The 25,139-nt window shown below is 41.8% G+C and overlaps 3 protein-coding genes across 4 annotated transcripts in view; 1 reads left to right on the forward strand and 2 right to left on the reverse strand.

Moving 5' to 3' along the window:
* LOC115100177 overlaps positions 1-14,010 on the reverse strand; it is a 214,347-nt gene extending 200,337 nt beyond the window's left edge. Inside the window, exon 1 of the mRNA XM_029618474.1 lies at positions 13,508-14,010. The gene's annotated coding sequence lies outside the window, so the exon portion shown is untranslated. The remainder of the gene's footprint in view (positions 1-13,507) is intronic.
* A 1,788-nt stretch (positions 14,011-15,798) lies between these two features.
* CDKN2C (cyclin dependent kinase inhibitor 2C) lies at positions 15,799-20,406 on the reverse strand. The gene is made up of 2 exons (XM_029618480.1): positions 20,141-20,406; positions 15,799-16,813 (listed from the first exon to the last, which is right to left on the reverse strand). Exons 1-2 carry the CDS (start codon positions 20,267-20,269, stop codon positions 16,439-16,441), a joined length of 504 nt encoding a protein of 167 aa, XP_029474340.1. The 5' UTR covers positions 20,270-20,406; the 3' UTR covers positions 15,799-16,438.
* Positions 20,407-22,008: 1,602 nt separating this feature from the next.
* Positions 22,009-25,139, forward strand: part of FAF1 (Fas associated factor 1) — a 460,794-nt gene continuing 457,663 nt past the window's right edge. For both annotated transcript variants that reach the window (XM_029618481.1, XM_029618482.1), the window contains exons 1-2: positions 22,009-22,124; positions 22,319-22,502. In XM_029618481.1, coding sequence (XP_029474341.1) covers positions 22,475-22,502 — 28 coding nt within the window. In that variant the 5' untranslated portion in view covers positions 22,009-22,124; positions 22,319-22,474. The remainder of the gene's footprint in view (positions 22,125-22,318; positions 22,503-25,139) is intronic.

A 25,139-nucleotide genomic window follows, 5' to 3' on the forward strand; every position in this document is an offset into this window, starting at 1 on the left:
AAAAAAACGAGCAGAATACAAAAATGTCAAGGGCATCAACTAATAACATGAGCTTCAGTAGTCCTGCACAAAGTAACAAGGCAGTCGTTTTTGTTCAGATAAAAGGATTGTACTTATTGAAATAAAAGCTATACATACTACAACAGTACCTGTTAAATGTAATTTGTTAACAACTGTCATGAAATTCCAAGCAATATTCCCTACAGTGAATTTTCTTTGTTTCATAGATCATGTAACTCTCATGATGGTGTAAAAGGGCTAGGGATTCCACGCCTAATCATCACATTTATTTATTTAAAATCTTATATTTTGCAGCTTCCAAAAGAATTTCAAAAGAACATAAGAAAATGCCATACTGGGTCAGACCAAGGGTCCATCAAGGGTCCATCAAGCCCAGTATCCTGTTTCCAACAGTGGCCATAAGAACCTGGCAAGTACCCAAAAACTAAGTCTATTCCATGTTACCATTGCTAATGTCAGTGGCTATTCTCTAAGTGAACTTAATAGCAGGTAATGGACTTCTCCTCCAAGAACTTATCCAATCCTTTTTTAAACACAGCTATACTAACTGTACTGACCACATCTCTGGTAACAAATTCCAGAGTTTAATTGTGCATTGAGTAAAAAAGAACTTTCTCCGATTAGTTTTAAATGTGCCCCATGCTAACTTCATGGAATGCCCCCTAGTCTTTCTACTATCCGAAAGAGTAAATAACTGATTCACATCTACCCGTTCTAGACCTCTCATGATTTTAAACACCTCTATCATATCCCCCCTCAGTTGTCTCTTCTCCAAGCTGAAAAGTCCTAACCTCTTTAGTCTTTCCTCGTAGGGAAGTTGTTCATTCCCCTTATCATTTTGGTAGCCCTTCTCTGTACCTTCTCCATCGCAATTATATCTTTTTTGAGATGCGGCGATCAGAATTGTACACAGTATTCAAGGTGCGGTCTCACCATGGAGCGATACAGAGGCATTATGACATTTTCCGTTTTATTCACCATTCCCTTTCTAATAATTCCCAACATTCTGTTTGCTTTTTTGACTGCCGCAGCACACTGAACCGACGATTTCAATGTGTTATCCACTATGACACCTAGATCTCTTTCTTGGGTTGTAGCACCTAATATGGAACCCAACATTGTGTAATTATAGCATGGGTTATTTTTCCCTATATGCATCACCTTGCACTTATCCACATTAAATTTCATCTGCCATTTGGATGCCCAATTTTCCAGTCTCACAAGGTCTTCCTGCAATTTATCACAATCTGCTTGTGATTTAACTACTCTGAACAATTTTGTGTCATCTGCAAATTTGATTATCTCACTCGTCGTATTTCTTTCCAGATCATTTTATAAATATATTGAAAAGTAAGGGTCCCAATACAGATCCCTGAGGCACTCCACTGTCCACTCCCTTCCACTGCGAAAATTGTCCATTTAATCCTACTCTCTGTTTCCTGTCTTTTAGCCAGTTTGCAGTCCACAAAAGGACATCGCCACCTATCCCATGACTTTTTACTTTTCCTAGAAGCCTCTCATGAGGAACTTTGTCAAACGCCTTCTGAAAATCCAAGTATACTATATCTACCGGTTCATCTTTATCCACATGTTTATTAACTCCTTCAAAAAAGTGAAGCAGATTTGTGAGGCAAGACTTGCCCTGGGTAAAGCCATGCTGACTTTGTTCCATTAAACCATGTCTTTCTATATGTTCTGTGATTTTGATGTTTAGAACATTTTCCACTATTTTTCCTGGCACTGAAGTCAGGCTAACCGGTCTGTAGTTTCCTGGATCGCCCCTGGAGCCCTTTTTAAATATTGGGGTTACATTTGCTATCCTCCAGTCTTCAGGTACAATGGATGATTTTAATGATAGGTTACAAATTTTTACTAATAGGTCTGAAATTTCATTTTTTAGTTCCTTCAGAACTCTGGGGTGTATATCATCCGGTCCGGGTGATTTACTACTCTTCAGTTTGTCAATCAGGTCTACCACATCTTCTAGGTTCACCGTGATTTGATTCAGTCCATCTGAATCATTACCCATGAAAACCTTCTCCATTACGGGTACCTCCCCAACATCCTCTTCAGTAAACACCGAAGCAAAGAAATCATTTAATCTTTCCGCGATGGCCTTATCTTCTCTAAGTGCCCTTTTAACCCCTCGATCATCTAACGGTCCAACTGACTCGCTCACAGGCTTTCTGCGGATATATTTTAAAATGTTTTTACTGTGAGGTTTTGCCTCTACAGCCAACTTCTTTTCAAATTCTCTCTTAGCCTGTCTTATCAATGTCTTACATTTAACTTGCCAGTGTTTATGCTTTATCCTATTTTCTTCTGTTGGATCCTTCTTCCAATTTTTGAATGAAGATCTTTTGGCTAAAATAGCTTCTTTCACCTCCCCTTTTAACCATGCCGGTTCATCCAGTATGGAGCACAAATAATCATAAAATGCTGCCCAAAACATGTGCCCACCACCGATGAGTGGTCTCATTTGAGGCTGATAATTCCTTGTGATGTCAAACAACTGAGATATTTCAGCTGTGGCGGTCACAGCAATCTCCTCAAGAAAGCCTGAGCAGCAAAACATGGCTGTGTTGGACAGCTGAAAATCTTGGCGACATGAATAGCCGAGGACTACAATGGATAGCTGAAGACTTTGACAACATGTTTGCTAGAGAAGAATCTATCAGAATGTTCATTTAGGGGCAATATTTTATCTAAGTATCTAAGTGAGAGCAATGTAAATAATGAAAAGAAGCACTCTGTTCTAGATAGGTTCTTACCTATCATCAAACAGCACTTGATCTACCTTTCTTTGTGAGAAGAGCACTGTAAGCATTTAGTAGAAACTCTGTTCGTGGACTGCCATGCCAACTGTGCCATAGTCATAAGTAGTAGCACTATAGGTCATACATAATCTTAGGTCCATACTATTTTTCTCTAAAAGGTTTTGGGGGTTTTTTTTCTGAAAATGCAATTAAAAATCATGAGAGGCTACTTTCCTTCTCTTCCCCTATTTTGCTGGCAGCTGTAGTCTCCTATTACCTGCCAGAGCAGGTAACGGAGACTACAGCTGCTAGCTCGGCTTGGGGTCTTGTGGCGGGGGGATCAAAGATGAGAGGATGGCTCAGGTATGGGTTGGAGTTGGCTGGAGGCCCAAATCAGCTTACAGTGTACATAGGTTATGTAGGTGGGGAGAGGGTGGAAGGAGGGACCTGGAGTTGACATTTTTTTTTTTAAGTGAAGGCTGGTTGAAATTGGAGCCATCCAAAATGACAGAAACAACATAAAGAAATGTTATTTGGTTTATATTGTTTCAGATGTAAAAGCAGCACAAATGACATGAAAAATATATTTGACATTTTCCTGTCCTTTGGAAATGAAAGCACATCCCTAATGATCCTATTAATCTGCGCAGGGATCTCTGATTCCCATCTGCTCACCTATTTGCTAGCTCTATGCATTTCAAACCTAGGTGGTTGGAGCAGCACTAGGCAAGCAGAAGGAGGTGCACCTCACAAGTTAGGGGGAATGCTAGTCCAGAGTATTCCCAAGATTGGCTTCTATTTCTCTGGCCAGCCAGGGCTGGGGATGATTCAGAGGCAACATTGACAACCTCTGAGAGAGGAGGCTCCAGCGATTAGTCAACAGCAACACCCACTAGCCAGTCAATATTTTATGTATTAGGTTCTGGAGAGAGCTGCAGTCTGTAGGACCTGGCCAATGATAGACACTGATAGCTGGGCTAGTCAGAAGAAGGATATAGAATTGGGGGAAGGCACTGGCTAATAGTAAACAAAGACTCATGGCACCATAAAACTAACAAACCCAAGGGAGCTAGAAGAAAAGTAAAGCCTTTAGGAAACATTTTAAATAATGCAGAATGGTTGGTGAAAAATGTTATTTAACTCAAGCTTTAAATAGCAAATGGATGAAACATATTAAGACTTCCTATTGAAGGTACTTTCAGCTTTTTAGTTATAAAATCTACTAACCAAGATCACCTATGAATTGTGGATTAAGATCACCTACTGTGCAGCAATCAGATAATGCTAAAGTTAATTTGCTATTAAGGTCTTGCAACAAAATGTCTCCACTTTGCAGACTATTTCAGCTCTTCATGACTGAGAAGTCTCAGATAAAATAGCTGGAACTAAACTAAAAGCAAAATAAACTACAGTAAATATTTTTTATTTTTAAATATTAGACTGGGAAAACATGTTTATTGTTATTACTGAATATTACTATCATTATTCAATTACCTGAGTAAACTATAAATAGGCCCTTGCTCTGAAAAGGGTTGCTACCCTGTGCCTGTTGGGAAAACTCTTCTGCAAATGAGGTTTAATGTGGCTCCCAAAACCTCACCTTGAGTTGCTGGTTGACCCTCCTACAGTGATGTAAATGGTTGACTAATATGAGAGCCTTATAAAGATTCTCTCCCTCAATTTACACACCTAGGGGTTGACTTTAAAAGCAGCACGCGGTTCCCGGCGTGCGCATGTTATAAAATTGGTGTGGCTGTGTGCGCATGCCGGGAACTGAGCGCACATGGATGGCTGCGTGCTGCTTTTAAAATGAACCCCTATGTGTGTAAATTCTCAGCCAAACTGTGTGCACCAAAATAGCAGGTGCGCATGTAATTTTCCTAGGATAATTTTTAAAGTGAATTCATGTGTGTAAGTTTTCTTTGAAAATTGGTGCAACACATGCGCATATTTGCTGGCTAACTTACCTTAAGAAGCTTGCTGAGTAGACTGTTGCGACCGTCGCTGCTCGACGCCCTCACTCCGCCCTCTTTACCTCTGTGGCGACTCCCTCCGGGTCTGATGGACGGCTGGCTGCCGCAGCGTCTCCATGCCGTCTCCTTCCAGCATCCCAGGACCGGCTCGACGCTGCAACTCCGCCATCTTGTCCTGATGCCTAGGGCGCCCGCGTCCCGACTCTTGTACCAGCAAGGGCGTGAACCTCAGGGGCGTCCCCCTGAGATGACATCATCTGCTTCCAATATTTAAAGGTCTTTGAAAACGCTAACAGAGGGCCTCATTTTCTAAAGTATCGCAGGCCTGTGATACTTTAGAAGATGAGGGGTGGGGGGCGGGCTTGCGCTAGCCGGCAGCGATCGCACTGTCGCGGTACGATCGCTGCCAATTTCGCACCCAATAGCGCCACCATAGGAGGTGAAGCTATTGGGAGCGAAATAGGCAGCGAAAAGGCACCTACCTTTTCGCTGTGCGCGCCGTTTGTCGCAGTCGGCCCTGGTGACGCCCCGACTCCTCTTCCGGGGCCGACTCCGCCCCCATTTTGGTATCGCATGCGAAAAGGGACATTTCGCGTGTGAAAAGTCCCTTACCGCGTGCGATACGTTTGGAAAATAAGGCCCTGAGTTAGCAAAGATACAGAATCGGATAAGGATACGCAAGGAGATTCATTCCAAGCTACTCTGCCTCCTCGGACTTACCAAATATACCCGCTCCTCGGGGGCCTCGCTCTTTTCTTTATTTTCAGATTGCAGATAGAAACCAGTACTCGCTCCTCGAGGGCCCATGTTCCTGGACACTCTGAAGATTCTCTACTGCCTGGAAGCTTTCCCTGCCACAAACAATTGTGAGTTACCATCGCTCTCTCAGAGCTTTCCCTGGAACCAGGTACTCGCTCCTCAAGGGCCTAATCCTTTCCAGCTCCTGAGCTTACTTGAGACCTTACGTGAGTTTTGTCATCTAGTTCTATTCATGAACTCTGCCTACTCACTTTCTACAGTTTCTCAACAGCTCAGCCATCCTGGGATCATTGTTCCAGTACCTGAGGGACTACAGCCTTGCTGGGCATATCAGCTCACTACTGCCTCCTCTGGTGGTTTCTAATACCCTGTTTAATAAAAGAACTAATATGTGTGTCTCCATATTCTAGCCTAGCCGGTGGTCCCTCTCGGGGTATCCTCCGGAGGGCGTAGGCATCTGCCATCGGCCCAGGGATCCACCCACAACTATATCAGATTGCTACTCCGCAGTCTAACTAACATCAGAGATATATCAGATTGCTCCTCCTATCTGACTGCTCCTCCCATCAAGCATCAGATTTATAACACAGACTGGATGGACATTTGGTCTTTTTCTGCCGTCATTACTGTTACTCTGTTACCTGTGAAAAAAAAATTAGAACTGTATAGACTCACTATGGTCTTAATTGAAAGGCATAATGCACTCATAAGTTCTAAAAATACCAACAGTTGAACAGGCAAAGAAATAACCATAGAGCCCTATTTTCAAAAGAGTTTTACAAATGAGAAAAATGGAGAAATATTTTAGAAAGCAGAGCCATCAGACTTTACCTTCAAAGACTATTTAGAATAACTATGAGGCAAAGATTTTTAAAAATATCTAGTTATTTATTTGGTTAATTAATTGCAACATTTTACAAAGGTAAATCAAAGCGTTGAATATAATAAATGGATAACTTATCCAGCTAGTTAGCCGGATAATTTATTCTGGTTATTCAGTTGGAAAAACATCTCACTGAGTATCCTTGAATAAAGTTATCTGCTATCTTTAGCAGTATAACTTTAAACTTAACTGGCCATCTTTTCAATATCGCCAGTTGCATTAAAGTTATCCGGCTACATGAGTATTGGCGATATTCAAAGAATATAACCAGTAAGAACTGAACGGAGTGAAAATGAGTAAAAAAAAAAAGACTCAATCAAGCCTAGTGACCCAATTACCCACCCCCATCCAGCCCAATCATCCTCCCCCCCTCCAAAGCCCCTCAAACTTGTTTACAAAATTTGTTTACAGAGCAGGATTGCCGCAGCTCTCCCCTCCCCCCAGTTCAGCTACAGTTACTTACCTCTGGCCGGCTTCTCTTCCCCATCCCTATCCTCCCCCAGCACCCCTACCCTAACCTTCTCCCCACCTGGCACCCTCAAAAACCCGTAGCCTGCCCTTGATCACAGTATACTCCTACCACAATCTGGCCACTTCCAGCATTGCCATCTAAGCAACATTTAAAGCCTGTGGGACATTGATAAGAGTATACATGCAGGTTGCATATTTTTGAGGGTACCAAAAATGTAGCCTTCTTGGTTCAACTAAAAATAGGTTCCTAAATTTAGGAGTTCAACCTTTTTTTTTTTTATATTGGCCTCAGTAAAAATTTGTAACTTATCATTAAAATCATCCGATGTACCTGAAGATTGGAAGATGGCCAATGTAACCCCAATATTTAAAAATGGATCCAGGGGTGATCCGGGAAACTATAGACCGGTGAGCCTAACTTCAGTGCCAGGAAAGATTGTGGAAACTCTTATAAAGAATAAAATCACAAAACATTTAGATAGACATGGTTTGATAGATAAGTTCCTAGAGGATAAATCCATAAACTGCTATGGCAGTAATTAATAAGCAATGGTGATCTGTCTAATGTTTGGGTACTTGGATTGGCCACTGTTGGAAACAGGATACTGGGCTTTATGGACTCTTGGTGTGCCAGTATGGCATATCAAGTCCTTATGTATCTGAAAATTCACCTATATTTAGGATCCTAAAGAATAAGCAGAGAAGGGCTGCAGCAGTAAGAACAGCTGTTTGCTGCTGCACTGCAAATTTGTAGCTCTCTAGGTGATCACCTAGTTTATCCACTGGAAGAATCAGTCCTGTATGGAAGAAATTGTGGCCTGTGGCTCTCGGCCAAGTGCCATCACTACTATGGCTAGACTAAGGAAGGTTTTAAAAACAAAACATAGGGAAATACCCCTGGTGGTTGCAAGTGAAGGCGCATAGCGTCTTTGGCCAAAATAAGTGCTTATTGTCTTTTTGACCTTGCAGTTGTCTCCTGGTCCTCCAAGCTTCTAGCTCAGTCAGAATCATGTGAAGGATCTGGTGCCATAAGCCTACATTTGCATCCACCAAGAGATTTTTTTTTTTTTTTTGCCTATTTTCTATCTCCTTTCATCTAGCTCAGTCATCATAATGACACTCCTAAGCCAGAAACATGCCGCAGGGTTCCTTCTTTAACCCTGCAATAATGGGTCCTAAATCTGGCCCTAACCTTGGTTGACCCAGAAAGTGTAAAATCTGACCTGGGACTTAAACCCATGTCCTCTTCACAATAGTATGCAGCATTGTCACTGGGCCAGATCAGAGACTGAGCTGGAAGCCTAAGGGAACAGGAGGAAACTGCCAGACCAAAAGTACAATTGAAATTAAAAGAAGGAGTTGTGGGGATTATGATTTTACATATACAATAACAAAGAACCGTTATGGACAGCAGTTGCTTGCTTTTGATATCAATTGCAATAGAGATAAAGCCAGCATACATGTGAGAGTTACAATTCAAACAGCAATTTGCATCTGCTTTCTCAGAGCATGGTTCCTGTTTCTTGGTTTCAGAAGCACTGCACTTTATACTGACGTTTCATTTGAACAAAATGGAGATGAAACCACACAATACAGTATAGTTATCTTTCCTATCTCCCTCAGTTGCTTAGGGAGAAAGTTTCAACAAGAAATTGTACTTTTCAAGATATGGATAATTTTGAAACTATGGATTTATTCTTCTACAGATTTCTGCAGGAATTGCATCATACCCAGCCCAATACATCTAAACAAAATATTAAATATATGGATATAAAGTTTTGTTACACTGATACCTTAACTTTCATAAGATTTCATAAGATACCTTAACTACATAAGATTTGTCTGAAATTTGCAGGTTGATGTTGGAGAAATTATGGCAGAAGCAGGTTTATGAGCCATGTCTGTTGGAATTGCCCCAGGCTGTGCTCTTTCTGGAAACAAATACCCTAACATCCAACAAAGCATGGGCACTCTGAAAATACTCTGGGGTCCTAACATGTTCATACTGGGCTTGCCAGTGGAGACCATGCAAACTCCATAAAACAGACCAGGGATAGGCAAGCCTAGTCCTTGAGTACTGAAGCCAGTCAAATTTTCAGGAAGTCCACCCTGAATAATCATGAGATGCATTTCTGTATACTGTCTCCATTGCATACATATTGATTGTGGATATCCAATGTGAGATTATTTTTATTGCATTATATTTAAATGTACTCTTTATTTATGCATTAATTTCAAGCTGTTTTCCTTTCAAAAGATTTTTATGTGATAAGAAGCAGATACATGGATTGTGAAAAAATGAAGCATAAACTAAGTCAATAAACCTTAATGTTTTCATTTTTGCAAAAAAAAAAAAAAAGGTTCCAGTTCTTTCTTAGAAAAGATTTACTGTATAATTTATCAAACACACAGGACCAGGTTTCTTGATGAATTTGTATCTATTGCAAAAAAATAACTTCTAAATTAAATACACCGAACAGTAAGGAAATGTCTCCATTGGGACAGTTTTAGGTTTATCTTTTTTAAAAAGCAACGGGAACTACCCCAACCCTTCTTTCCCCACCAGTCTCTAACCTGTATGATGGCAGAAGCAAATGCTAGCCTGTAAAAAGCACTGACACCGATCCTGCTGAGAGGGGAAAGGTGCTTACATGCACTGTATATTATTGCAAGGTTTAGCACTGAGGCGCAGTTCAAACCCTATTTTGCACTGCGCCTCTCCCTGCATTTATAAATGAGCTCCTAAATTGTACCAGGCCCTTACAATTCTGCTCCTTTATCTCTGGGAATAATTAGATGGGGCAATAGCACTTAATGAAGCTTCTCAAAGTTATTAGATCTGTACTTTCAGCCAGTACAATTTTGTTTTAGGGTTTCTAGAATTATGTGCTAGCTATTTTAATGAAAATATATTCAAATGTAATTAAAAATTAGCTGGCAAGGTTGTTTCTGTCTAAAATGAAATGTCCTGTTGGGTTTATAAATACTGGAGCAACTTTTCCAGAATAACATTTTTCCTCTGATAACAGAAGCCTTAAGGAATTGGGGCTTTTCTCTTCCTATGGGATAATGTAAACTTATTTTGCTTGGTAAATCATAGTTTATACTTCCCCGTTCTTTCATTTATTCAGGATTTATGTCATAAATAGGCTGCATCATAGGGCACTCATTCATATGTATGCCCTATGAAATCTGGCTATTCTATTCATGTTTTCATTTTTTTTTTAAATCCTATTTCTCTGAAGTCGAGATTGAGAACAAATAAACCCTAATATTCAACTTCAATATTATATTTATATAAGAGAAAAATGTACTGTGTAAGAGAAATGCCGTTTTTAAAGCTTTTGGGTTTTCACTTAATTGATAAGGAAAGTAGTCAGAGGCATTAGATTATATTTACTGTTGCCACTGACATCTGTAGTGTACCCGTCTGACTCGGCACATCTTTTCTTAAAACTGATCAGAATTGATTCATTTAAGAAAAAAAATGAGGCCGAGAACAATTCGTAACAAACAGCAGTAACCAGCAAATGCGGCAGTGTTTCCCTGACGTCTAGGCCTGCCAAGTTAAGGGCCACTTATCACCACCTACTCCCTTAACTCAGAAGCAAGCTCAAAGCTGGAAACATTTTTGCCAGCACAGAGACCCTGCTTTCGCAAGGCAGTATCCCTTTGTGTGCTTGTGGGATAAACATGCAGAGCCTCGGCCACACATTAGGCACAGCTAGTATGCAGCTCTTTTACTTAAGATTAATGCCTCTTAGAAGCTTAAAGTACACCCCAAGCAAAATGTACAGAAGTCAAACCGTATGAGAATGGATAAATCGTGTGCTGCATTTTTTTAAGACTGAAACATAGTTTGCTGTTCTCTAGTAATATTGACTTTACAGCGACATCTTTAAGCCCTGCAGGTGGCTTATTCCTAGATACCCTGGGATGGGTATTGCACAGAGCTGAATGTGTTATGCACCATATGAATGTATTTCAGTCATCTATGCTGATTTCAACATTGTGAAACCACTGAGCGCTATTCTATGGTGAATGAAAATGATCATATTCACGAATGTAAAGCAGCAGTCCATCTTCGTTTAAAGCAATGTTTTTGCTTTCCTGAAAACCCTCTTGCTCAGCAGTTCACGATATCTGGGCCTGCTTGTGTTATGCATTGAGCTCCTGCGATGTCCTGCAGTATGCACATCCGTGCACAGTATCGCGGAACATCAAAACGTCCACGGGTCTACAGCAGTTCTTAAAATACCTGTATGGAGGGGCTGAAAATCAGACTGCATTGATCGAGAACCTATTTGTCATAAACTAGAGAGGATTAGTCTGTGCCACCTGGGCCAATGAAGGGCTCTGAAACAAACATTTTGTAAAAAAAAAAAATCTTTGCATCTGAAATCAGGAATCATGATAGCCACTTTATCAGCACAGGGGACATAAACTAGTTATGTTTTTGTGTCTGTGTGTGGTAACTCTAAATTGTTGACGCCCAATATTATAATACATATAAATAATGAATATTCTGAAGGGATACCTGCAATTTACTCTGTTTAGATTTGTAGTGCGCATCTAACGATTTTTGTCATTCATGACTTCATTACAGCTGAAACTGTGCAAAAGTAGTTTTACATCTTATTGAAATCAACCAGGGATATTTAAGTTTCCTTAAACATCGAGGACCCAATTCTGAAAGAAGCATTTTCCCATTCTCTGAGGGTAAAATCTTTGGAAAATATGGTCCTAAAATGACTTACAGAGCAGTGAACTTAAAACTCGGATCAGCGCCTTCTCTAAAGTGCCCGACCTGGTGCTCTCTTCCTGTCTACTAAGCAGATTTAGAAGAGGCCTAACAGTGCACTAAACCAAAGGAGGATGTGAAAACGGGAGCTCTCTCTTTCCTTCAATGCATTATGATGAATGGGGAATTTTTTTTTCTGTCAGAACCAATGAAAAATATTGACTTTTTCTAAATTATTACCGCATCAATTTAAAAAGCTGCTAAATTACTGCCTTCATTCGGAAAAAATAAATGCAATGTAAATGAAAAATAGATTCAATGGTTTCAGCATTTCCTCTAGGGAAAAAAAAAATATATATATAGTTTGTAATACTTGGTTAAAAGCTGAAGAGTTTTTCTGCTGGATTAGTGTTTCTTTATTGGATATTTTCTTTGGTGCATATGTGTAGGGAGCTGAAGCTTCCCTGCCTGTAGGAGGCCTGAATCCTGAAGATTTTATGTAAAAGTAATTGTAAATAATCATTTCCGTTTTCTTTACTGATATGATAGGAAACCTTTTTGCAATCTAAGATATAGGATACAATTACAAGTAAGTTTTACCTATGCTTATGCAAGCGCATGTAAGGAAAGCATTCATTAGCATTGTTAGGATTTTTTTTCTTTTACCTGTAGATAATTTGTTCTGTGTTTACAACCAGCACTGACATTCAATAAGGTAGCATTAGACTAAACGATGAATAGATAGATAGATAGATATTCATTCTAGAAAATGTATCATTCAGTACGAGGTGTTCTCCAGTATCTTTAGTATCTGAGACCCCATTTTACTTCGGTAATCATTCTCAAGTCTATATTAAGGGCCATCTTTTCCAAAGAGTCTCCCATTCTATGCCTATGGACAAAATATTTGGAAAATCACCTCCTAAGATGGTTTTAGAATAATATACTGCATGTTTAGCATACCTTTCTATGATTCTTCTCTTCCGAAATACACCCGGAAGTCACTAATTCCTGAGTTTTGAAGGTTCGTGGAATCCTTGTCCATTTGCTTTTTTTTTTTTTTTGTAATAATAGTACAGAGTTAAATATAGAAGTTGTAAAATCTAATGAATCAACTTAAAAGATTCAAGGGCCATAGAGGGATATGAACTATGGAGTTTTCCCTCATATTGTGCTTGAAAATGGGGAAATGCTTAATAGAGATCGGCTCATAGATTTAAACCTTACATCAGAGCTCCCCAACTTAAGGAAGAGACAAATAAGAGCATTAACTTGTTTAGCACCTTGCACGATGCTTTCAGACCGGTGTACAGATCACATGCGTGGGCGATAAATTATAATGCACAAACATCAGCATGAACATAACAGAGCCATGTGTTGCCAGCTTGCTTACTGGTCACCTCTCTGCCATTCAGGGAGGCATTTTCTTGTCTTAAAATAATCTGACAAGCTTCTCTGTATGTGGGATGTGGAAGCCCCCAGAAGCGCATAACACATAAGAAAACATGTCTGAAATCAAAAAATATTAAAAGATCACATCGAGTCAACATGGTGATCAGGAGAAGTGATATTAGACATAGATGCCAAGTCATTTGAAAACTCAGATTCATAGAGCACAGGCTATTTGTCTTTAAACAAGCCCTGTGCGCTTAAACACATACAAACACTATTCATTTTCAGAATGAAACGCACAAACCACAAGCAAAGCAGCTGCTAGCTTCCTTTTTTTTTTTTCTACAAGGCTAATTTCTCTAGGCATCTGCGTAATCATCGCGGTGTCAGGGTTGCTTATTTTTCATTTAATGAAATACCACCAATTTCCCCTACACCTCAAAATGTCTACTTGGCTGAAGTTTTTAACAGTTGCTTGCTAGCCTTAGAAAGAAAAAAAGAAGCCCCTTACCTTTCTGCATCCAGAAAGCCAATATTCACGCGAAACTGCCTGGAAAGATCAATATCCACGATCTTTTCGGGTTCGTGTTCGGGGTGCAAACATAAACTGGGAACAGAGCACAAGGATCATAAAAGAAGAAGCAGGAATTCAAATCCGGAGGAATAAAAAAAAAAATCCTAAGCGTGAAGGGTTAGCCTCTCCCCTAAGGGAAAAAAAACAACAAAAAAACAGAGAAAGAAAAGCGGTCAATGTTTGCATAGCAGCAAGGTCAGGCGTTCCTTCTTTAATAAATACTAAAAGGAATCGCGATATAGAAAAGAGGACTGTTATTTCAGGCGCGGAAATTTAAAATAGTCTCCAGGAAAAGAAAAAAAAAACAACAACCCCCAGGCGAGCTAACGGTCCCTGGGCTGTGCAGAGCAGCGCGGCGCCCTCTTGCTGGCGGCTCGCAGGGATCCGGGGCGCTCGGCACCGCGCGCTTCTGCCCGCTTGCGCAGCCTGCCAGCCGGCATTTTGAATCCGGTTTGCTTGCAGGCGTTCAGGTATTTCGATTCGTCGCTGCCCTGGTGGGAGGCGCCACTTTTTTTTCTATACGTGCTGTTAGCAGGGAGCTGATACTTTGCCATTGCTGAGATGCAGGCTCTGGCAATCCATCCCCGATTCGTCCCCTCGCCCCCGTTTTGGTTTTCCCGTTCCGGTTGCTCCAGTTAAGGAAATCTCACCAATTTTAGCGGGGGGGGGGGGGGGGGGGGGGAAGAGAAAGTTGTCACGAATTGATATTGCATATGGCTGATTATAAGGTGCACGGTTATAGAAAATGCATTTATAGCTTTCAACACTGGATCTTGCTAAAATCTATATCTCTCGTCCTCTCATATTTACATTTACCCTGGGTATATATTTAAATATCAACTTTATTCATGCACACATATATACATATAAACCAGTAACTACTGTGTTTCCGCAGATGTTTATTGTTTTATATACATTTCTCTATTGCGGAGCACAGATACTTTGCTTCTGCAAGAAGCAGAGCAGGGCATTAGGCATGTAATGTAAAAATAGCACCACTGGAAAGTTTGGGGATTTTTTGGATCCAATGTGTTATCTGATTATTGTTTTTAATGTGAGGCTTGTTCTGTTTGCACTGCATTGTGTAGTAATTTGCTTTGGGTCACATTTATGTGAATAGGGTGGTCTAGAAATGTAAAATGAAATGCAATCTGGAATTTAAATGCCACTGCTTTTACATCTCTACGATTGTTCTATGCATTAAATACAATAATGAATGGGGACAGCGATTTATAGCCTATGCTCAGCCACTACTATGATAAATCACTTTGACATTCCTCATATAACAGGTTATATATTATTTGTATTCAGCCACTACTATGTGCATAGCTGCTTTTTCTGTCTAATCGATTATTTTGTTTCTCCAGTCAGTATAATGGATTGATAATTCAATTCACAGCGTTATGCAAGCTCAGTTCTGTATTCTCAATGCAAACGAACTCTGCCTGCATCCCACTTCTATTTCTCTGTAATTGAGCTCCCAGTCATCCCAGTACTGTGTAGGTAGTTTGTTCCCTACCTGGCCTGTTACTGTTGCATCACTATTTGTTATTTTGCAGCAGCGACTGGTTTGCAGCCCTTGACGCTTATCATTTGACTTGCCTGAGCGCCCACAGTACTTTCAGTAAAGCAATAAAAGCGCCTATCAGGCAAGTCGGGATAGGAGGCACTTGTGCTGTATCGAGTCCTTTGCTCATTTTCAAATCTTGCAAGTTTTCAGGTACCAGTCCTGTCAGGAATCACCTTAGATCTGCGAGTACTTTCAGCGCCCAAATCGACATTCTCCCTGCTCGATGAAGTACATACATTCAATTCCAGCATTGCTACAGGGAAAGGACTTTCTACACCTGGCCAGGACAGTTGTAAATCTCTCTGCTCTTGGGATCCCTTTGCAGTTATCGACCAAGGCGACCTGAAAAGTTCAAGTTCACTTTCGGGAAACTGTCATTTTACTGATGAACACGTTTACAAAACTAAACCCTGAACCCAATGATCGTTACTGGAGTTGTTTCATTTGGGCAGTAAGCAAAGAACACAATAATGCTTGGACGAAAAAAGCTCACCTAGAAGGTGCCTATTTCAAATGGGACCCCATTTTCTCCATAGTCAGAGAAAGGAATAAAATCTTCAGCAAATCGGCCCCCTTACATCGCAGAACTCACCCTGGCCTGCACAAGTTCTGTAAAGGAAATGACTGAAAGAAAAAAAAAATGCATCGCACTCGGAGCCAGGATTTAATACATTTTAATCGGTAGAACAGTGATGAAAAATGAAATGCAAGGTGTTTGTATCTGACAGGTTTGTTATTCTCTAACAAGCAGTGGAGCTGCCCTGAGCTGACAGTCTCTCCCGAAGCAAACTACAACCTCTTAAGATGGCAGGAAGGAAAGATAGGACCCGGAAGGCTTTTTTTTTTTAATTATTATTATTATCATTTTTACAATGATGTGGTAAACACGATGGGGAAAAAGGACTCCCTGTCCTGTAGCAATAAATATGCATCTGCTTGGGCAGACCTGAAAGACCCTTGGGAGCTCTCAAATTTTCCTAAGAGGCCAAGCATGGGTGGGAAACGCACCATCTTCTTTTCTTACCCACAAAACCAACTCAGCAGGAAGGGAAAGTGACCTTGAAGCTGGCATCAGACATTCTGGGCACGAGTGGGGCTTGGGGATGGGAGGGCTCCGGCAAAGCCGTGTCTGGGAATATAAACACCGACCTTACAATCTCTCCTCGTGTTCGGTTTATTCTGAATTACAAAAGAAAAGAGGAAACGAAAAAGGAAAGCAAAAGAAGGCAATTGTAACAGTCGTTCCCAATAGTCTCAGCAGAGCGAAGGGCGGGCGCCTGGGCTTCCTGCCTGCGGCGCTACAGGCCGGCGGCCTGGGCGCCCGCGTGCTCGTCCAGCCACTTCGCCACCTCCTCCCGCTTGTACAGCCGGGCCAGGTCGCGGGCCGTGGCTCCTCGGTGGTTCCGGCGGCCCACGCTGCTCCGGGAGTGCCGGGCCAGGGCCTCCACCACCCCGAGGTGGCCCTCCTGCGCGGCCAGGTGCAAGGGCAGGTTGCCCTCCCTGTCCTCCAGGTTCACGTCGGCCTGAAACTGCAGGAGAGTCTGTACAGTGTCCAAGAAGCCGGCCCTGGCCGCGTCGTGCATGACGGCGAAGCCGGTCCGGTCGCGCAGGTTCGGGTCGGCGCCTCGGTGCAGCAGCCGCCGGGCGATCTCGGGGTTCCCGAGCTTCATCACCTGGGAGGAGGGGGAGGAAGAAGAAGGAGAAGGAGTACAAGGGGTTTGGAACGCTGCGCGGGTCAAGGTTACGCGGGCAGTGAGCGAGGGCAACACTGGACTAAGATGCGACCTCACCCCCAAGGCCACTGTTTGCGGGAGCTTACCTGGGCGAGGGGCAAGGTGCGGGCTACGACTCCCCAAGTCTTATTACTTAAAAAAACATCAATAAATAAAATAGACGAGGAAAAACATTCTTATATCTTCATATATATATATGCATGCAGGGCGGGTAATGGATTTTTTTTACCCTAAAAGCAAAAGTCCAGCAAATAGGTCAGTGTTTATTTTATTTGGTTCAGGAAGTGTCCTTCTGATAGCATTGCTTTATATCTACACACTGCGAGAAAGTGAAGGCAAATGCACGGGGGAGGATGTGCACACATGGATTACTTCGGTTGTGCGCCAGACGTCAATAAAGCAAGCTCCTTAGATACTTCGGTCAATATTCAAGTATTTCATTGCAGAACGATTAACAGTAATTATAAACCTTTACAATAACTGAATTTGATGCTGTTCTCCTACGCCTCTTAAAATATGTATCATTGTATGTTTGATGCCCTTTGATCATGTTGATCAGCTAAAAAAAACCAAAACCCCCACAAAAAAAACCTACTACAGGCCCCCCGAGATTATGCATACACACAGGCACAGGAGTGGGAGTCAATAAAGAAATTGAATTTAATCACATAATCTAAACAGTTTAAATTCGCCTTGTTTATTGACCCCCCCCCTCCCCCTATACCTCATTTACATGTGTGCAATAAGTTATTTGGCTTGCACTATTGCTCCACTACTTGCTGGTACTGATTTTCATAATTCACGGAGAGAGTTCAGCTAGAATATTGGATATTTTACCACATCTCTTCTATTACTGTTTAGTTATTTATAAAGGGATGGCAGTTGTGAAAGAGAGATATGTCACATTAAAAATCCTGAGCTGAGATATTCCAAATGCTTTATTTGTTTTTTCTTGGCTTTAGCTCATTAAATTGGTAATGTCTTATGACTGGCAAAAATAGCGTTTAGATCAGATCAGAACTAGATTCCTCCCACAGACTGAAATATTTCGTGCACCCCCCCCAGGCAGAAAAGAAGCCTGCTATAGCCACAACACTGTGAAATACCGTGAAACAGCGCAGGAAACTGCTGTGCAGAATAAAATGTAGCACTTCATTTGGAAATGTGTCTCCTTCAGCTCACTGCACAGTGCAGAAAAATCCAATATAATAAAAAGAGTGCACCCCGATGTAGAATATACCTGGCAGGGGAAGCTAATTAATAGTGATGAGGCTGTCATATTTCGTTTATATTATCTTAAATAAACCAGTCATATCTAAATTATAATCTGTACTCCTGGAAAAAAAAATAAAAGACTGGAGTTCATGCTCCATGTTCCCCCTGACCTAAAGGCTTCAGTCTCCTGCTGGATCGGTTAGTATCAAACCTCCCAGAAGAAGAACAAATATAAAAAGACACTTTTCAGTTTCTTTAATCCAGGGGAAAAATGATCTGATTGTTAAGGAAAATGTTGGTCTAGTATATTTACATAATTGTAAAGCATACAGAAAGACCTCAGCTGGGCCTGTAACGCAGTATCACTCCAGCAAAACGAAGTGCAGAAGGGAACAGACTATTTGCAATTATGGCGAAAATTCAGCTTAATTGCAGACTAAGGAAATATTTGCCTTCACTTTCCTCCTAACACTATATTGGAGACAGGAGCGGTGTAAAAATATCCTTTCAGCCGCAATACTGTAAATAAACAAGCCCATAAGGTCTCTGTTTTGATTGTGATGTGGTTCATTAAATCGTTAGAGATTATACAGGAATAAAAAAAATGTGGGCGTTTGCATGTGTTTAAAATCAGCAGCCTAGCCTGCCACTATTTAACTTTCCCAAATGTTTGTTCACTCTTTTGCTTTAAAAGTAGGTGAAATACATTTTCTTTTTAGCTTCCAAGAGCAGAGAAATGTTGCTAAACTTCCCCTGCGTTTTCCTTAACAGATATTTTTATATTGTGTGGCTTTATGGAGTACAAGGTCTCTCTGCCCCCTGTATTAAGAACTCTGTCATCACCGGGCTATCGTTACCATTCAAAACTGGAGAACAGAATGGGGTTTTTTTTTTTTCTGTTAAGATGTTTCCAAGTCACCACTAAGACAAGAGTTCTTATGTTACAACATGGAGAAGAAGCGGATGTACTTCTAGTGTCTAACAGTTACCAAGATATTGAACGTAAATATAGTGCCAGTGTGAAATAGTAACCCAAGCAGTCACCTCTTGTTTGACCAGTAAAACTGTGGTTTCTATTTCTTATGAACAAAAGAGATAAAAAAAAATAAGTATTTTAAAACTCAGTTACCACAAGGTCCTCACCAACAGATATTGCATTCTGTCATTTTCAAGACAGCTAACATTTGGACATTACATAAATATTACACACACAAATACGCATATATAAAAATGTGTGCAATACCTGTTTTCATAAATACCAATCTGATTTCTTGTGTTAAGATGTTTGCCTCCGTCAAATATTGTTTAAAGAATAAGAAAATATCAAGTTAAACATGAAATATTGCCTGTGGATCGTATGTTTGGGCATTAGAAAATAAATAGGTAGCCTATGTACAACATGTATATTCATAGCAAAAACGCTAGTGAAAAAGGTTAATATTTTGAATCGAGAAACACATTCTGTCTAGTCCTAAACCTGAATGGATAGCCAGTAAAGCGATTCAGGATTTCCTTCGACCTGAGCTGTTTTCCTGATTCCAGAATCTGCATTTCTGAGAGTTAATAAAGGTAGCTTGTTCTATTTGTGCAATCCGTTTATAAGAAACGTTAATTTGTGAATGTCTGCAGAAGTGAGAAAATTAGTGTCTTGGTGTAAAATAATACCTAACGTCTGAAAAACCTGTATAATTAGGATACCTGTTTTCCCAAACTTCAAAGAATACGTTTTAGTTACGTCGATGAATTCTCCTTTCTAATTTGAATTTATTACAAGGGATATAAAGCTATAAAATGCGCTTTAATACCTAACTTACTCGATATTGAAGATGATCCCCGTTTAAAATAATGGTTTTGCCCTGTTTATTTAAAGTACGTCATTTAGGAAGCTACATCTACTAAGACTATAAAATATGGCAACTAACTAGTTCCAAAACGCTGTAGATTTGCTCATCTGGCTACTTAAAAGCACCGTTTCTCAAAACCCGGGTCACGTAGGTGTAGCAGTGATGAAATATATATATCTTTTTTTTTTTTTTTTTTCCGTATACCAACCTGCAGCGCCGTCCTTCCAAATCCATTTTCTGCATTGACGTTTGCATTATTTTGCAACAAAATTTCAACTTGCTCTTGATCCCCCCTAGCAGCCGCGGACGTCAGCAGGTTTCCCAAAGGATCCGCCATGGTTTGCGCCCGGACGATCGGAAAGGGTCCGTTTCCCCGAGTAGGTCACGGCATCAGAGCCTGACAGGAGGACTTTGATGGTTAATCTGGCGGAGGATTGCCTGTAGTAAATACTCGTAAAAGACGGCCAAGACCCCGCCCCCTTTCCTCCCACGTGATCTTATGTCAGTCAAAAAGGGATCCACTAAGAGTTGTGTCCTGCATGTAGCATGACCCCCCCCCCCCCGAGTTAACACTTTGGTACATATATATATATATTTCTTTTTAAAAAGGGTTAAAAAAAATATATATTCAAAATAAAATTCAGACCTGTAACCGTCGAAGGAGCCAAAGCGCCCGCTGGCAGTTTGCAGAGTTGCGAAGTGCATTGCAGTACAAATCCCTCTGCAGCGCGGATCTCTCGGAAGGCGCTGCATCCATTGCTTGCTGGAGCTTTTTTTTTTTGCTTCTTTCCGATCGTAGAAAAACGGAGGGCAGAATATAGGGGGGGGGGGGGGGGGGGGGTCAAAGCTTCGTCCCAGTTCTTGCTTTAGTCGTCCGCAGTCCTTCTCGTTCTGTTGCAGAAAAGCGAGCCACGCTTTGCCCGCAGCCTTTATTCTCTTTCTTTCTTTCTTTCTTTTTTTTATTATTGCAGAGCTGCCGTCACTCAGGGTCCTTAGCCGAGGCCGGACCCTGCCGGGAGCAGCGGTGTATGGGAGGGCGCACCCGGTCCGCTGACTTGCCGCTGCAGGCGGCGGCGGTAGCAAGCCCCGATCATCGCTGGCCCAGACTCTGCCCGAATCCCCCGCCCCTCCCCGGGGCTCACTCCGGATCAGGGTCACAGCACCCGAAACCCGCCGCCGCCCCGGGAGTCCGAGGCACAGCGCGGCGATCCCCGGGCAGAGAGCGAAAAGGCAGCGAGCGGCATGTCTCTCCGTGCACCCCCCCGGTCAGCGCGTGCACCGGCCGCCGCCGGCTCCCGTGTCTCCTCTCCCCGTGCAGAGATCGGAATAGGGGGGGGGGGGGGTAAGAGGGAAAAAAAAAAAAAGCAGCAATACCGAGGGGGCTCTTCAACCTCCCCCTCTCCCCCTTAGCTTCGATGCCGTTTGTCGCTCGGCGTTTTTTTTTTTTAGGCGGGGAACGAGCGATCGGGGGTTACGGGAGAAGGCGGCGAGCGCGGGGGCCAAGTTCACGTCTGCATTAGGAGGCGACAGGCGGCGACGGTCAATCCCACTCCCCCCGGGCTCTCCGGAGCTGCAACCCAGCTCTGCCCCAGTCCAAGGCGAACATATTTTTTTTTCTTCTCTCTCTGACAGCTTTTTCTTTCTTGGTTCTCCCACTTGCAAAAATAAAAAAATTGCCAGTCTTGCAGAAAAAAAAAAGTTTCCTTTCTTCTTGCAAACGCGTTTCTTAACTGTAACTGCAGGAACAATTGCAACTTCTGTTCCTTGCGTGAAGCCGGGTTTTTTTTTTTTTTTTTTACTCCATCAGCTTTTTTTGAAAAGAAAAAAAAAAGAGCGCTTTTAGGTTGGAAAGCCCGCCCCCATTTTAACGGCAGACTTTTAAGGAGGCTCCGGCGAGTTCCTCTCTGCCCTCGCTGCTGAGGCGGAGGGGCTGCTGCCAGGAGCCCTTTTTTTTTTAATTCCTGAATCCCGGGTCGGCGCAGGCCCGCGAGACGCGCTGCCCTCTGGTTTTTTTTTTTTTGCACGGATCGGACCACTAGGGTTTAAAGGTGAAGCGCCATTTCTCTCCTCCTTCCTCCGGCTGCACAGGCTGTCAAACCGCAGGGCTCCCCTCCCCCTCCCCACCAAGAAATCAAAGGCAGGGAAAGGTTTCAGGGCCTAAGAGGGAAAGGACCGCCGCATTCGGCCGCTAGGTAGCCCTGCTGCCACCGAGCGTTTTCCAAACCTGCCATTTTTATTTTTCTGCAAACGTTAACTTGAGAGGCCTTAACTGTTAATCTGAGCTAAAAGCAAAACTCGCATCACTTGTTGGACCTTGCATTTATTTTTAACGTCTCTGGGCCGTTCTTTGTCCTGAATAATTACCTCTGCTTTTTTTTTTTTTTAGGTTTAAATTACAGACAAGCTGCACTGATTGGGATATTTGACTCGGTTATTAAAGATACGATCAGTGAGGCGGAGCGTCCCTATTTATATGTCCTGAGAAGCAGAAAAACAAGTCTCGTCTCCTGATAGTTTAGCCTGCTTTTTCAGACCAGGGTTGATGACCTGTACAGGTGTGACCTACCCAGGTGAGCACAAATACCCTGAACTAGGCTAGCAACTTCTATCCTTAGTGCCACATCCACTGACATCTCTATAGGGACAATGGGATTTTATGACACTTTTATTTCCAGCTGGTGTTCAGTATCATTTAAAGCTCTCGGGATCTGTGCTACTTACATCATGAATTCCTTTGAACGTGTCGCAGAGTGATTTTTTTTTTTTTCCCATCTGGGCATACGTTTAATTGTATCAGATTCTGTCCCTGTACTCTGGCGAGACAAGGCTGCAGTCCAAGTAACCAAGCTTCCAAATACTCACCTGTTTCACAGGTAGTCAGGAAAGTAGCAACCTGACATCTTCGCTAATGTCAAGCCTATTTTAAACTCGCAATATAGATTTCGACCTTCATATGACATTCGGTTACCTAACTAGGACATCCACTTGGGCAGTGTCTACGTAAAAGATGAAATTTCGTAATCCAGCCCTCTCTTAGCTGTTTAAATACGTTTGTGCACAAATTACTATTTTAAGAATAGTTTAATGACAAAGTCATGTTAATAATTAGCTTACAGTAGAGCTAAGGGAGCTATGACAAGTCTTTTTTTTTTTTTTTTTGGATTGGGGGAGGGAGTGTATGGATGCTTGGTGCAAAGCTGTGTTGCATACTGGCTGGATTTTGTGACCCTGGTGTCCGGGGGTAGGTAGAAGAGTGCCCTCCATGACAATGATGCTCTTGAGGACGATCGTTGCTCGGTCTGAAAACAGTCTGCAGCAGCACGTCCATCTTCATTTATATAGGAAAGGTGCATTTCTCTTGGCAACCACTGAATGCAACATATACCTTATTTTTTTTTTATCTTTAAAGACCGCAGCTTATTAATCTTGCAAAATGCAAAAAGCTCTTCCCAGTTAACATACAATGAGCAGAGAAAAACAGTAAAAGCTCTTTGCAAAGTGCTTGATACAAAACCGCTAGCCTAAGAGGTGTTTCGCTGGCCCCTTCCGAGGATTTACGTGCATGTAGGACTGTCTGCATGCTTTTCAATCCACTCCCAATATAATGCTGAAAACGGGCTTGCTTAGAGAAGCGCTGCCGGCGAGCAGCAGGCATGGAACTCGCCTATCTGGCGACTTTGCATTCTGAGGCCACCACCACCACTCGCCACTCTCTTTCTTGCCCTGTTTAGAGTACTGAGTGTGTGCATGTGGGGTGGGGGAGGGGTTCAAAGTATAGTTGGCAATGCTCCAATCTCCCATCCGTTCAAAACGGATTATTCTTCCCAGCTGAAAGTGACCTGTGTCCTGGTGCCTAATATTTAACTTCGTTCTGCCCCCCTCGCCGTTCCCGTTGCTTTCTTTGGAGTGGGCGAGCTAATATTTCACCTCCAGCCAGTGCGGCGGGCGGGACTAGGGTTTGGTTTGTTGTGAAAACTCAGCATGCAGCGGCTGTGGTTAATGTTGCAGCGAGTCACTGCAGTTCATCTGGCTGAGATTACAAAAATGACTGGCATGAAGTGTTTATCATAATTCCAGACAGCACCATTTCGTTTTATAACCTTTATCTTAATTTCTTTGTAATTGAGGGTTATAATATTCTGAAGGAAGTTATTTGCACTGATCTAGCCAAGTGATAGTCAATCATCATTATATTAAAAGTGTGATATTAAATGGAATATACTTTTATTTAGCATTGCCGAGAAAGCAGCCTAGCAGGGATAACTTTTTTTTTGTAGTAGTAGTAGTACTGTACTGACTACGTTTTTCAAAACGGTGCACCTTTTTATTTTGCTTACTCCATTGGTCTTATTTCTACATCCGTTTTCTCCGTGGTTCTCATTTTTGTTTAATAAAATATATATACTTTTTCACAAATCTCTTTCCAGGAGTTCAGCAGTTCATGGTTTATATGTATTTGCCAACATCAGTGTTTCCCAACCCTCTCTGGAGGCATACATAGCCTCTTGAGTTTTCAGGATTTCCACAATGAATATGCATGAGAGAGATTTACTGCTCTGGGTATGCAAATTATCTCATGCATATTCATTCTGGATATCCTGAAAACCTGTTTAGCTGTGCCTCCAGGAAAGGATTGGGCAACACTGGCTTACCTGAGATTCTGATAAGGCTAATTAGATCAGCATCTGGCTTTAATAATTCATAATGGTGGGTGTGGCTATATAATTCCAATATAGAGTAAAAAAAAATGAAGTGCAAAAATCAACTAAGCAACTAAACAGCAGGGCAAATATTGTTCATATAAATATATGCTCAGAAGAAATTGTTGAAGCAATATTTGCCCTGCTGTTTAGTTGTTTGGGTGTGGCTATATGCCAAGAAATTTTAATATATATGGTAGATCCAGATTTAAATTTTGGGCAAAATTGGGGTGCAAAAGTCTGCAAGTTAGTTTGGACGTACAGTTCTGAAACAGCACATCTTTTGCCCAAGTATTTAATTTTCTTTCAAATTCTGGAAAGGAAAATAATTTCACAAAAATCACTCATGCCAACAAAAACTTGTAATGAGAACACTGTGGGACTTTTGCCCTACAAGTTCAATCTGCAAGAATTGGGCAAAAGTTCCACAGCACATCTTGCAGCTTTGCTTGCACAATGTTGTGTGTGTGTGTGTGTGTGTGTGTTTTTCTTTCTTTTCCGGAAGTT

Source organism: Rhinatrema bivittatum, chromosome 10 (genome assembly GCF_901001135.1).
Source record: "Rhinatrema bivittatum chromosome 10, aRhiBiv1.1, whole genome shotgun sequence".
NCBI classification, from domain to species: Eukaryota; Metazoa; Chordata; class Amphibia; order Gymnophiona; family Rhinatrematidae; genus Rhinatrema; species Rhinatrema bivittatum.

Bases quoted from the DNA above. Each gene is read 5' to 3' on its own strand.
- CDKN2C (XM_029618480.1), bottom strand. From the start codon at position 20,269: ATGGCGGATCCTTTGGGAAACCTGCTGACGTCCGCGGCTGCTAGGGGG. The intron at 16,814-20,140 runs GTTGGTATACGG...CCCTCCTCCCAG, and splicing joins TTGGAAGGACGGCGCTGCAG to GTGATGAAGCTCGGGAACCC.